Below are 13243 nucleotides of genomic sequence, written 5' to 3'. Positions count from 1 at the left end.
GAACAAGTTGGAGCTGCGGCCCCAGGAGTCCTGGAGGGGAAGAGCAGGGACCTCGGGAAAAGGAGCAGGCCTTTCGGGGTGGGCTAGGCTGGAGAGAGGCGAGCTCTGTGGGCCAAGGCCCGGCCTATTACTGGGAGGGGAGGGAATGGGGTTTCCGAGGAGAAGGGGCGGCGCTGTCGAAACGGAATAAAGGAGCAGGTCTGTAGGGAGGGGCGAGGTGTGTGAAGAACGTCAGGGCCCACGGGAGGAGGGCAGATGAGGTCGGACGGGGGTGGGCCCTAAGCATCCGGGGGCAGGTCCTGAGAGGCTGCGGACCGAGGACTCCGAAGACGCGGGGGTGGGGTGAGAGGGCGGGGCTGAGCCCTGCGAGGGTAAAGTCGAGGAAAAGAGAGATGAGGGGCGGGGGCGTGAGAGGCAGGGTGCAAGCCGAAGTCAGCCCCAGCTGGGGTCTTCCGCAGCCCGGAGGCTAACTGTCGGGTCCTTCTGGTCCATTACGAGGCAAGCATTCACCAGACGGTGCCAGGCCCTGCTCTGGAGGGGCTCTCAGGCCGACGAGAAAAGAAGGGCAGAGGTGCGTTCCTGGCAGGGGGCGCAGAGCTCGAGCCTTGGAGCTCCAGGGCGTGGGGCAAAGGGCGGGTGCAAAGGTAACAGGGTGTCGCCTGGTCTTATCGGCCACCAGGCCTACCCCAGAAGCTATCTGCCCCTGCAGCCCTCACCCGCCCCGCTCAGTGGCACCTTGCTGGGGATCATGAGTGTGTGGGCCTCTGTCTGCCTTCCCAGGCCTCAGCCCAAGTTCTTGGGTGTGGAGGGCCTGGGGGGTCAGGCTCCACCCAGAACCAGAGAGCTTCCTGTGGAAAGAAAAACCTGGGCAGGCAGGCTCCCTCAGGACAGTGGCACTGGACTGGGCAGGTTACAATGGCAAAAGAGGGCAGGAGAGGCTGGGCAGCAGTCAGGCCAGCAGCAACGGATGTCCCCTCCTCCATATACCCTGAGCCTGGCTGGTCTTCCACACCTCAGGGCCCTGGCTCCCTGCGCCCTGCCTTGCCTTTGACTGAGATCCCACTTGACTGGCCTGCAGCTTCTCCTTCCATTGGATTAGTTAACTAAAAACAGTTTCCACTTTCTGAGGCCACTTAACTTGTGAGCATCCAGTGTGTGCAGGACTGTTAAGGCCAGAACTGGGAGCAGAAAGAGTGGCCCCAGCCACCAATCTGGGTGGAAAGTTGGAAACTAGGATGTTCATTACAGCATTGTTTATAACAGGAAAACTGGGAACATGGTGCCTGTCCTTGAGGGCATGTGCAGTAGACTGGCTGTAAACTCATGGTGCAGCTCTCTGGAGGCCGGGCACTGGAGGATGAACATCTAAATACTTGGAATGAATGTGTAGAAGTAAACAGGAGGCTAGAAAACAGTAAGTACTGTGCCTTCTGGCTTCTGTTTAAAATGAAAAAGGAAAACACAAACAGGAAGGAAAGACATGCATCAAGATACTAACTTTAGGGAAGGCCAGAGGTGAGGCTGATACTCGTTTCATTTATCTGTGTTTTAAAAAATTTCTAGCAACTCTGGGTTACTTTGATAAGGAGGCTCTCCCATCCTGGGGAAGGACTAAGATCTAGCAGCCCCCAAGAGTTTGGGGGTTGGAGTGGACACAGCAAGGCAGACAGGTGTAGGGCTTGTTGGTAACACCAGGGGGCAGCACCTGCTCACCTGCTTCCCCAGGGAACCAGGCCCTAGAAAGCTGTTTGTGCAGCCCCGACACTCAAAGGCTGTGGAGGCACAGTCCCTCAGCAGTCTGCCCAGTGAGCTAACTGCTCCCTCCAGGTCCAAGCATTAAACCTGCCTTGGGGCGCCTTTGTGGAGAGGCCCACTGTCTTTGGACAGATTGGTATGAACTCAGCCCTGGCCTTGCCAGTACTTCTGCAACTTTGCCTTTTCACTCTTTTCCCTTTAACTGTGAAAAGACAGGACTGTCACAGTTTGGGGATTTGTTCTTCTGCCTACGCCTTCCCGTTTCAGAAACCATCCCAGAGACAGTCTGTAGGTTGTTTATATCAAGTCCTTTTATTCTGATACCACAGAATTACCTTGTTACAATACAGGGGGAGGGACACTGAAGTACCACGAGTTCTCACAGAGCACAGGAGGACGGCACACGATTCACAAGGTCATGTGGAGGACTCGGGTCATTCATTGCACTTACAACTGTAAACTTGTTTGTTTGACTTTGTACAGCACTCTTCCCCCCTCAAATAAAGAAGGAGAGAAGGAAAGAAAGGGAGAGAGGAAAGAAGGGAGGCAGGGAAAGAGTGAGGGGGAAGCAAAAACAAGACATGGAAGCTAGCAGAGGAAAGGCATTGGGCGGCCACCACTCTCCAGGGCACTGCACTTAGAGAGAAGGAGCTGATTTGATCCCAGAGGCCAAATGAAGCAGACACACACACACATACACACTCACACACTTGTTCACATGCATACACACACAATATCTCATGACTTCCATGGCTCTCCAGTGCCACCCCAGTGCACATGGCAGCAGGGCTCCTGGTACCCAGGGAGACAGAAATGATATCTCTGAGGAGTTTCAGTTGGTCAGGCCTGTCCCTCTGACCCTGTCGAGTCCACAATGACAAGTATTTACAGAATGGGGGGAGGGGGCACGAGGGCAAGGGAGGGGCCAACAGGCCAGGACCTTGTTGTCATGGTAAAGAATCTGCCTGGAAAACTCCCCACAGGCTCCAGAAGACAGGCCATGGTTGCTGCCACTGCTGCCCAGTCATCATGGGCCCTGAGACCACCCTCTCTTCCCAAGGACTAAGTGGATGGTGGGGAAGCGGGGTGTCACTGTGAATGCATTAGGCCCTGAAGTAGACAGAGGCGGCAGTGCCCTTGTTCATGACACTGGGTCGGGGGAGGGTGTAGAGAAGGCCTGGATTGCATCCCAGAGAACCCCTTGCCCATGTGGAAATGTGCTTGGTGCTCCCCACTGCCCAAGGCATCGAATGCTGGTCCCTCAGCCTCTGGCCCCCAGAGCCACAGCTGTATCCACACAAGGGCCAGGACACCTGTGGCCCAGAGGCCTGCTCCAGCCACCTTCACAAGGGGTGATAGGCACAGATGTGTCCTGTGGATACACTGGGGGTTAGGGAGTGGCAGATGTCAGAAATTTCAAACTCAGAAAGCTTGGCCAGAAAGGAGATTTGCTGAAGAGTCAACATTGGAGAGCGTGAAACTAGCTTTGATGGAGGCTGACCTGCTGTCATCTCCCTGCCTGTTCCCTGCTCCTGGTCCCATCCCTTGGCCTTTTATCGGGAGGATTGCTGCATTAGTCCCTCATGTATCCAGCCACTAGGCACATCCCCACAAAGACCTGGCCCTGGGTGGTCAGAGGTGCCAGATGGTGGCCTCCTTCAGCCCTTGCACAGATGGCCTCATACAGCCCAGGCCTGATCTCTGGGATGAGGCAGGTGTCCCGTTGGATGGGTGAAGCCCAAATCCAGAAGGGCAGGGTCTTAGGCCCAACACAAGGGTTGACAGCCTCCTATCTCATCCACAGCTGCCAGAGGTGGGCCAGGATCCCTCTCTGAAGGGGTTTGTGGACCTTATAGGAAAGAATGAGAAATGTGGACCCCTGAGAAATGCATGGTGCAAACCAGAGCACTCTGGAGGAAGGCCAGGCCTGGAGGGGTCAGGCAGCTACCACCTGCCACACTCTTGGCTCAGTCTTAGAGAAGCTGATGAGCAGTGGGATACTTAGGCTTCAGAGATAGGGGCTGGCAGGGAGTTTAGGTCCTGGAGACAGATGCAGAGAGTGTCACAACAGAACCTTCTGTAAGTTTGTTATTGAGAAGCTTCCCAAGAAACTCAGCTTGAAGCCACTGTCTATGTGAATATGCACTCTGATCAAAGATGACACTGTCAGCTGTCCTCACCACAAATGCCAAAACTCCAGCTCTTCCTGAGCATTCTCTGGCCCCCTGGCCAGATCTCCTGGCTCACAGACCTTTGAGCCTCCCAGCCACAAAGGAGAAGTACAGTCAGGAGCTGGGCCCTACCCTTGGCCTCTGTCTCTCTGGCTACAGACACAGCCCAGCTCTGCTCTTGAGCAGTGCCCTGCTGGGAAGGGGCGACCAGAGGTCTCTGGCTCAGGGCTGGGATAAGTGGGGGAGTGACTTACAGATGGAAATCCTACAGCAAACCTTCCGAATGTTCACACGCACACATCCTGTGCGGGCTCCCACCACGTGTCTCCTCAGAGACATCTTGGTCAGAGAAACCTGCAGAGGGTGTGGGGCCTTGTACTGCCGGGCCCACAGCCTGGCATGCTCAGGCAGCAATTCCGGCGGGTCCTCACTAGCTCGTGCAGAAGTTAGCTAGAAGCACTCCTGAAGGAGAGGTTCTGAGACAAAAAGAACTCCAAGCAAGAGGGTCGAGCATTGAAAATGGATGAAATCGTGCAAAGAAGCTGCGAGCTGTGCATGCTCCACTGCGGGACAGGCGGTGACTCGCCTGGCAGCAGCGAGTCCTGCCACAGGTCGAACATGCCACAGACTGAGAATTTCACACACACAGTGGGAGCAGGGGAGGGGGAAGGGAGCGAGGGGTTTGATATGAGCATATCTATCCAGTTTCTCAATTGCAGGTTTGCAATTAACTCCTTATACATAACACGGAATTTAATAAATATTAACAGTTGTCTTTGAGGGTTTATATTTCATTGCATAGAACGTTAGAGATGAGACTTGTGGCTGTGCCCAAGGTGAAGGGAGGCCCCTAAGGGAAGGGCCTCAGGGAGGAACACTGCCCAGTCCACCAGGTGGATGGACGGTGCCACACTCCCCAGCGCAGGGCCCTGGGCCCTTCCCTTGGCTGGCAGAAGCCCTGGCCCCTCTGCTCTGAGCATGTCCACTGGTGATGGCTTAAGAAGGACTGGAGTTGCACGGTAAACAGAGGCGGGCTGAGGGGCCTCCCTAGACCCCGCCCTGGGGTTGTGCTCTTGGTGGCCTGCTGCCCACTATTGCTTCTAAGTCAATATTCTCCCTGTGCTGAGCAGGGGCAGAGCAGAGAGGGAACCAAACCATCAGTCACAAGGTGGTGGTGGAGGGGAGAGGCAAGGAGGTGAGCCGAGAGAGCGAAGAGAGAAAGGGTGGGGGGAGAAATAAAAGAACAATGTTTATGAGGTATACACTTAAATCAAACTGAAATAATTAAGGCTGTTCTTGAAATCAAAAGAAATCCCCAGGTGTACGAACGAGGAGCCGGCTGGTCGAGACAATGGTGGTGCCGCTGGGATGCTCACGATGACTGGGGGTGATGGCTTTGAAGATGGTGGCGGGCATGCTAGCACGCGGCCACCCACGGGCTGGGAGAAGCCTCAGCCAGCGCCCACGCTGCTTTTCGGTGCTATGGCCTCTTATTTCAGCGATGAGACAGTGTTAGGTCCTAATGTTTGTAAAGTTCTCCCAATCCCACGCTAGCCACATGGAAGTCTGCTCCGGTGTCACCCAGGGGGCAGGGTGAAGGGGGCAGGGCCCTGTGGCCACAGAGGGATCTGGGCCAGCTGGAATGTGAAGGAAACGGAGCCCAGGGCCCCCAGCCCTCAGTCAAAGCCCCTCTCCAAGGCTGTGGAAAAACTTCTGGCATTGTGGAGGGAGGGCAGCGTCCGTCAAAAACAGGCTGCGCACGCCCAAACTCTGTGTATAACGCATTGGTAGCCTGGCTGGCCAGGCCGCGGAAGGCGGCTGTGGGAAGAGCAGCAAGACTGCCGCGTGGCAGGGCCTGAAGAGAGGGTTCCTCCCTCCCAACGACGGCTACGCCTTGAAGGTGGTGCCCTGAGGAGAGCAGGGTCTCTGGAAAGACAATCACAGGTCCCCCTGGGCCAATGGTCCCACTTGACCAACAGATGTTTCACCCCGGCAGCTGCTGTTAGAAAACATCCCGTCCTCAACTGAGGCCCGCCTGCCACGTCCCACCTGGTATGAGTCTTTGGGCCAAGGTTTGCCAGATTGTAGATGCTTGGAGGAGAAAAGGAGGGAGGGGGAAAGGAAACAGGAAAGACAGAAGAATTTTGTCAAGAACTGTGGACAGCTGCTTCCCGCCCACACTCCTTCCGGCTGTCTGCCACAAGCTGACGGCCTGGCTCCTCCTCACCCACGGGATCCCACCCCACTGAGGCTGGGGGAGAGGGGTGCTTGGGCAGGTTTGAGGTCATAAAGAGAAGATCAGGAAGAAAGAATCAGGTTGGACAGGAAGGGCCATTTCTTTAACACAAGTTGCTTTTTGTTTCTTAAGAGTGAGGGAGATGGGATTTTGTTTAAAACAACAAGCCTCTCCCAGCCCACTTCTGAAATTTCCACAAAAGACACCAGGAGATAGACACTCACAGAAGCACTGACCGCTTGGCCCAATCAGCCAAATGCCAGAACTTGAGGGTGATTCTTTTAATTACAAAGTTAGTGGTCTCAGTAGCCCACGCACGTCGTGTGACAGGACACAGAACAAAAGGAACGACGCAAGTGGTTCCTTTCCCTCCCTGGTAACAGTGCTCTGGTAACAGTGCCCTACACCCAAGGTGGGTCCTGCCATAGACCTGGTCCATGGGCTGCCCCTCTTTCCCCTCCCTTCAGCACAACTTCTGATTTCATATCTGTTTCAGGGCAACTCAGAAGAAACATCCAGCTGGGTGGGAAAGTGTCAGGGAGCCCACTGTCGTGGGGTGAAGGCAGGAAGAACACTGAGGTGCTGCACTGTGGCTACTCTAATTAGAATAAATTCCGGGCTCTTTACTTTCGCCTACAAAGCCCACCCCAGCTGGCTCCTGCCCCCTCTGACGTCACCCGGACCATCTCTCCCCTCCACTGTGGATCTAGCTGTGCTGGCCTTTTGTCTGTCCCTGAGGCCTATCTGTCTCATCAGAGCCTCTGCGGGTGCTGTTCCCTCACTGGGCACATCCCACAGCAGCCTCTTCTCCTCCCTTGAGCCTTACCTATCACTGACCACTTTCTCTAGAGTGGCCCCCTCCGTGCCATAACCCTGCGTCCCTGGCTTCAGAACACTTATAACCTTCAGAAATTATCTTTTAATCTCATTTTTTAAAAACTTATTTATTCTCTGCCCCTCTTAACGGGCTGTCAACTTTAGAGGGCAAGGACTTGGTCTTGTTCCCTGCTGGATCCCCAGAACTCAGAACAGGGCCCAGCACCTACCTAGGGCCTGACAGACATTTATTGAATAAATGAATAAATGGATGGGAAACTGGACCTTTCCAGTTTCCCTGCTAGTCCTCCAGAGATAGGTGGCCCTTTTGGCACTACACCCAGCTCCCTCCCACAAGCAGGCCAGGCTGGGGAAAGGCCCTTGCTGGCCCCAGCGCTCCCTCGTGATTTGCTTGTTGAGTGCCTGGCCCTGCCAAACACACACCTGCTCACTATGAGAAGCACCCACACCTCCATACTCTTTAACAGTAGAATTCGCAAAGGCGCGGTAGGAAGAGGGTCCCAAGGCTATGGAATGGGAGGAGGTGGTCCCTGGCTGTGCGCAGAGCAGCACCAACAGCCAGCCTACCCTCCCTGCCATCCTGCATGATGTACCGCTTCCTCCTTCCCGCCCAGAGGCAAGGCCAGGTCCAGAGGAGGCTCTAGGCAGAGGCTTCAGATCCTGCTTTGGCCATTGCAGCCCAGAGAGAGCCAGGGCTCCCATCCTGAGGCCCTTCCACTCTCTCCCTGGGCTGACCTGGTCTGGAGCTGAGACTCCTGTCTGGATGACCTCCCTTTCCGCTCCATCCCTTTCCTGTCTGCCTCTCCACTCATTCTGCTTTTCCACCTTGCAGGTCTTGAACTCAGCCTGTGAAGCCAATTGTATCTTGACGTCACACCAAGGAGTGCTAAGCTCTGCAGGGTTTGAGGACTCCAGCCTCATCTGAATGTCTGGAGCAAAGGTCCCAGCACTAGGCCTCAAGGACAGGGCTTTGGAATCAGTGCCTAGTGTACAGACCCCAAGTTGTGGGGCACGGTTTGCTCTGCCGGGCCCCTTTCCCAAGGTTACTTACCTGAGTCACCTCAGCCAGCTCAGTTGTCTCTGCCTCCCAGGTAGCAGCTGGGCCCATCCTAGCTGAAGGAAGCCCACCAGGTCCCTCCTGGCTCACACTTACAGGAACTGGGTCAGTCTGGTCAGCTAGGCCTCGGCCCTTCACTCCCTCCTCTGCCTCACCCAACCCTAGTCCTGATACTCACTGTTATACGCAGAGTCCAGAGCTGCGCCCAGGCCTCTGACTCCAGAGATTTTTCCACAGCAACGATATCATCTCCCTTCATTTCTTCAAGAGCCTGTGGAGCATTTACAGAGAAGGGCTGGGAGGAGCTGTATCCCAGGGGGACCCACCTACAACCTAATGTCAACTCATAGCTTTAGGAACCCTGTTGGGGGCTAAGGGGTGGTAGAAAAGGACAAAGGGATGTTGGCCTTGGCTTCCCTTTGCTGGGGACCTCTACTGTGTTGGCCACATGTTGGGACCTCTGTGCACAGGGTCCCTCTTCCTCTTCCTCCTCCCACTCTCATAGGGGAAGGACACTGCAGCTCTGGCCACACCACCCACTACTGAAGACCACATTCCTCCCAGAAGACCCCGCAGGACTTAAGAGCCCTGACTCGAGCACCAGGAGAGGGTGGGTACAGGCAGCTCATACTCACCCTGCAGGGCACGGTCACCAGAAGGAGGAGAATTTTTTGCCAAAAGCAGACACAGCTGTGACAGAAAAAGGAGAGAGGTGTCAGGAAGTCGGGCTAGGCTCCCTCCTAGTCAAGACCGTTTGGCACAGTGAAGCCAAGCTCAGCCTAAGGGGCAGGGACTACCCAGAGAACCACTAGGCCGCAGCAGGTGGGCCCTCGGGCTGGCCTGTGCCTGGGTGACTGAGTCCGGAACCAGTCCCCAGACCCAACCTCGGCCAGAGTAGGGCCCTGGAGCAGCCGTCCACCCTGGACCTGGCTGTAGGCAGTGCGTACCTTCCGTCAGCTTGCCGGCCTGCTCTGCTGCCCCACCAGGGAGGATCTTGGAGAGCACACTCTCCCCGTCAGCACCTGGCTGGCCGGCAGGAGCCCCTGGGGTCCCTCCAGGCTTGGCTCCAGCCTTCATGCCTAGGGGTAAAGAAACCACCATCATAAGCTGTGCTTGGCCTGGCTCTTCAGCGTCTGAGTGGGAGAGCAGCTAAGAGGGAATCTGACCACGGGTACCCTGTGAGGTGGAGAGTGAGGAGGAGGATAGAGAAATAAAGAGAGGAAGGTAAGAGTGGGAAGAAAAGGGGTGGGAGGAAGCAGCAAAAAGGAGACTGAGGAAGATAAAGAGGGAGAAAGGGAGGAATAGGCAGAGGAAGATGAGAAGGCAGAGGAGAGAAGGGAAGGGGAAGGAAGGAGACAGTAGGAATCCATGGTCCTGGCCCTGTGATCACCAGCACCTTCGAGGCTCCCTGCCCAGAGCTGCCTGGGCCCTAAGGCCCCAGTGCTGGTGATCCCATTGGCTCATTCTAACCCCAGGCTCGTTTCTGCTGGGGAGGCCTGCAGTGCACTGGGCACCTTCTCAGAGAGCAGTGAAGGCATGCAGTGCAGGGGAGCTCAGGGTGCCAGTCAGCACAGGGAGAGGGCAGCCCAGGTACTCTTGGTCATAGCCAAGGGCGTCCAAAGGCAGGCTCACCTGCAGGTCCTGGTCCTGGTGGTGGCTGGGCCTGAGGAAGTCTCCCCTGCTGGGGTGCTTTGGCAGTCCCTTTAGAGCCGTTCGCCTGCTCTGCCCGCGGCTGCAACACAGAACCCATAGCTGAACTACCACGCGTCAACTCTGCCCAGCCTGGAACCAAGGGGCTGTCCAAGCTGCAGTCCCAGCAACCACCCTGGGGAGGATCCACGTACTGGAGCCTTACTTACTGGTCCTGATGGCTGGGGGCCTGTGGCTGTCGAGGGCCCTGGCTGAGGCTTCCCTGCTAGCTGGCTGGCAGCGGGGGCCGGACCCCGAGCAGGTGGCTGGCCCTGCTCGAGCAGGCGGGCCTGCGAAGGGGCCTGCTGCAGAGGCTGTAGCCCGAGACCCTGCTGCTGCTGCTGCTGCTGCTGCTGTGTCTGCGGCTGGCGCAATGCTGTTGCTGAGGGTGTCTGCCTGGATGGAGGAGGCTGTGACTGCTGTGGACCTGGAGCTGCCTGCCGACCTTGCGGCTGCAGCTGGGGTTCTGGCTTTGGCTGCAGTGCAGCGGGCCCTGAGTGGGCCTGCCGGGAGCCCTTCTTGCTCTCAGAGGCATGATGGTACGCTGATGGAACACGGGATGGCTGTGAATATTCACCGGAGCTGGGGTACCCAGGCTGACCCTTCTTCTGCACGGTCGGGGCAGGGCTGGGCTGAGGGTGAGGCCGGGCCTCATGGCGACTCAGGTCTCGAACGTGTGGTTTGGCAGCACGCCGTCCCGGCTCCTCGCCAGTGTGGCGGCCTGAGTGCCGCCCGTGGTCACCATGGTGTCGGTGTTCCTTGGCTGAGGCATGGCGGCCTGGGCCACCCTCATCGTGTGGCCACAGGCCCTCCTCGGGGGGCTCATCGTAGTCGTGGTAGCCGTGCCTGGCAGGGCCTCGCTTCTGGGAGGAGGAGGAGACTGCGTGGCCCCCGTGGTGCCTGAACCGGTCAGAGCGGGCATCCCGGGGCTTATCAAACCAGTCTGTCTCCTCCTGGCCCAGGTGATACGCTTCAGGGACCAAAAACAGAACACCATCAACCCCCGGGCTGGCCACAGTGGGAGGCCCAGCTGAAGCCATGCAAGGAAAACAGAGGGTGGGCGCCACAGCCACAAGCGTAATGCCAGGCCCCAGCCCCCTCCCACAACCGGGCCAGGGCGCGGGTGCAGCAGGCAGGAAGGGCAGCCTGCAGCAGGGCCCACTGGGTGAGGCGCCAGGCCAGCCCCACTGAGACATCTCAGGGCTCAGGGCCCCACGGACGGGCAGGCCCCCCAGGTGCTGAGCATCTGCAGAAATCACCCCCAGCTGCCATTACCTTCGCTGTCGGAAACTACGCAGTGGGAATCATCCAGGATGTAGCCCTCCTCACACTTATGTGCGTGGGCCCGCGGTCCATCCTTGACATGCTCCTGGACGTCAGGCATGGAGTGGCTGGAGCAGAACTGTGGGCAGGTGTCCCCCGGGGGGAGGGTGCCCCCAGCAGGGTGAGGCCGCCCCAAAGGGCTGACGGGGCTCTCCTCTTCAGAGGCTTGGCTCCGCATGGGGGGCCGGGGCCGGCCATGGGCCATGCTCAGAGATGAGGGCTTGGGGCCCGCTTTTTGAAGTCGCTCCACAGCCTCCCGTTCCCGCTCGTATCCCTTGGCCCGGCCACTGACGTCATGGCCGGAGAGCTTCTCCCCGCTGTATGCAGATGCCACCCGGGACCGGCTGCTCCCACTGTACACGCGGTCATCCTCTTCCACTGGGTCCCGGCTGGACACTCCATAGTACCTCTGCTGCTCATACACATTCTTCTTGAGCCCATAGGTGATTTCGTCCTGGAACTTCCTGCCCCGAGAGGCCAGGCTGCTGCTGACTGCAGAGGAGGGGTAGGAGGCCAGGTCTGACTCTACATCCTTGGCCTCTTCGATAGGTGAGAACTTGGAGATCTTTTGCTCCATGCCCTGCTTCCGGTGCTTGCTGCGCTTTGAGGAGACGGCAGCCGGGGCCAGGCTCTTGGAGGGATGCTTGGGCCCCACGGGGCCTGGGCTATACTTCTCTGCTCGAGCCCCGTGTCTGTAGTCACTGTCACTGTAATAGTGGGTGCTAGCTAGTCGGCCATTGCTCTCCACGCTCCTGTGATGGCCGCTCTTCCCACGGGGGTCGTAGGAGTCCTCCTCGGATTCTTCCTCCCCTCTGGTATAGCAGCAGGGCAGTGTGGGCCCCTCAAGGACACCTGGTTCTCCTGGCTCTTTCCCTTGACGCCCACTGCTGCTCGGCCCCAGGGGCTCCAGCTTCTGGCTGTCAGGGGCAGTGGAAGCACTGTCCTTGGTCAGTTCACTGATGTCGTCAATCATCACATAGTTCCGAGGGACATTCTGCTCCAGGCTGGTGTAGTGTGAGTCAGAGGGGTAGGTGGGGGCTGGGCTCAGGCTCACACCACTACGGTCACTGGCCCGCGGCAGCTCAGGGGCCTTTCCTTGTTCATAGCTGCTGCTTACTGCTGGGCCACTATAGCTTGTTTCAGACGAGGCTGCAGACATGGTCACGACAGGGCTGGCGATCACCTCATAGTTGGTGGGCACCTTCTGCTCCAAGTCGGCTAGTGATGTCTGGCGTGGCTTCTGGTGGGGGGTACGGCTGTCAGTCGGGACTGGGTAAAGGGTACTCTGTGTGGTTGGCATGGGTGTTTGGGCTGTATAATGGCCTGTGGGACGGAAAGCCTGCTGGCTTGGCAGGCCAGGCTCAGCAGGGTAACTGGTGCCGGGAGGAAAGGCAGGTGCTGGGTACGTGCTGGGGCCAGGGTAGGTGGGTGCCTGGTGGGCTGGGAATCCATTCTGTGTCGGCCCACTGCTGCCTGCAGCGTACTGTGGCGCCGGAGGTGGGAACCGGGGTTGCTGGAAAGCAGTGGGGCCGGAGGGAGTGGCAGGAGCAGCAGCAGTGACAGGGAAGTCTGCATACTGGCCAGCCGGAGTGGCACAGCCCTGGAGCCGCAGCTGGTTGAGCTCACTGTCTGACAGGTAGTCGCGATGCTCACTGAGACCACGCAAGGGCGGGTAGTCACGGCCACCCCGGTCTCTGGCCAAAGACTCTTTGCGCTGGGTGATGCCCAGCTCCAGGTACTTGAGCTTGGCGTCGATCTCCTTCTCCTCCTCATCCAGCTCTGCCTGCTTCTTGCGCAGCTTGGTGGACTCGTGCTCCACCAGCCGCAGGTCCCGGTCCAGCTCCCGGAGCAGGCTGGCCTTGGTGGCAGGGACAGCGGTGGGCCCCACCAGCCCACGCTGCAGCAGGCTGGCCGCATACAGTTGTGGGGGAGCCTGGCCAGCCAGGGGCAGGTGAGCCTCCTCTGGAGGGGGGCTAGGCAGTGTCCGCTTCACCTTGCGGACCAGGCCGTTGGGTGGCAGCGCCGACACCTGAGACAGAGGGAAGGGCGGGCAGCACTGAGACCCAAGGTGTGGGTGGCTTGGCAGGGCACAAGGTAGAAGAGCCCTGGCCTGGGCTGGGGTAGGGGCTGGGCTCCATGCTGTCAGTGCCCCGATTCACCAGGCAGCCTTGAGGC

At 58.1% G+C, this 13243-nt stretch overlaps 1 protein-coding gene across 3 annotated transcripts in view; it reads right to left on the bottom strand.

Moving 5' to 3' along the window:
• Positions 1 to 11: 11 nt before the first annotated feature.
• BSN (bassoon presynaptic cytomatrix protein) overlaps positions 12 to 13243 on the bottom strand; it is a 93333-nt gene continuing 80101 nt past the window's right edge. For 2 of the 3 annotated variants that reach the window (XM_089919330.1, XM_089919332.1), the window contains 4 exons: positions 11021 to 13097; positions 9916 to 10715; positions 9689 to 9788; positions 8753 to 9135 (listed from right to left, as the gene is read on the bottom strand). In XM_089919330.1, coding sequence (XP_089775456.1) covers positions 8831 to 9135; positions 9689 to 9788; positions 9916 to 10715; positions 11021 to 13097 — 3282 coding nt within the window. In that variant the 3' untranslated portion in view covers positions 8753 to 8830. The other variant, XM_089919331.1, reaches the window with a different exon arrangement.

This window comes from Delphinapterus leucas, chromosome 10 (assembly GCF_059928025.1).
Source record: "Delphinapterus leucas isolate spDelLeu-1000000601 "Yukka" chromosome 10, BTC_Dleu_Yukka2, whole genome shotgun sequence".
Classification (NCBI taxonomy): Eukaryota; Metazoa; Chordata; class Mammalia; order Artiodactyla; family Monodontidae; genus Delphinapterus; species Delphinapterus leucas.
Note: the sequence above shows the minus strand (reverse complement) of the source record. Positions and strands in the feature narration are given on the sequence as shown.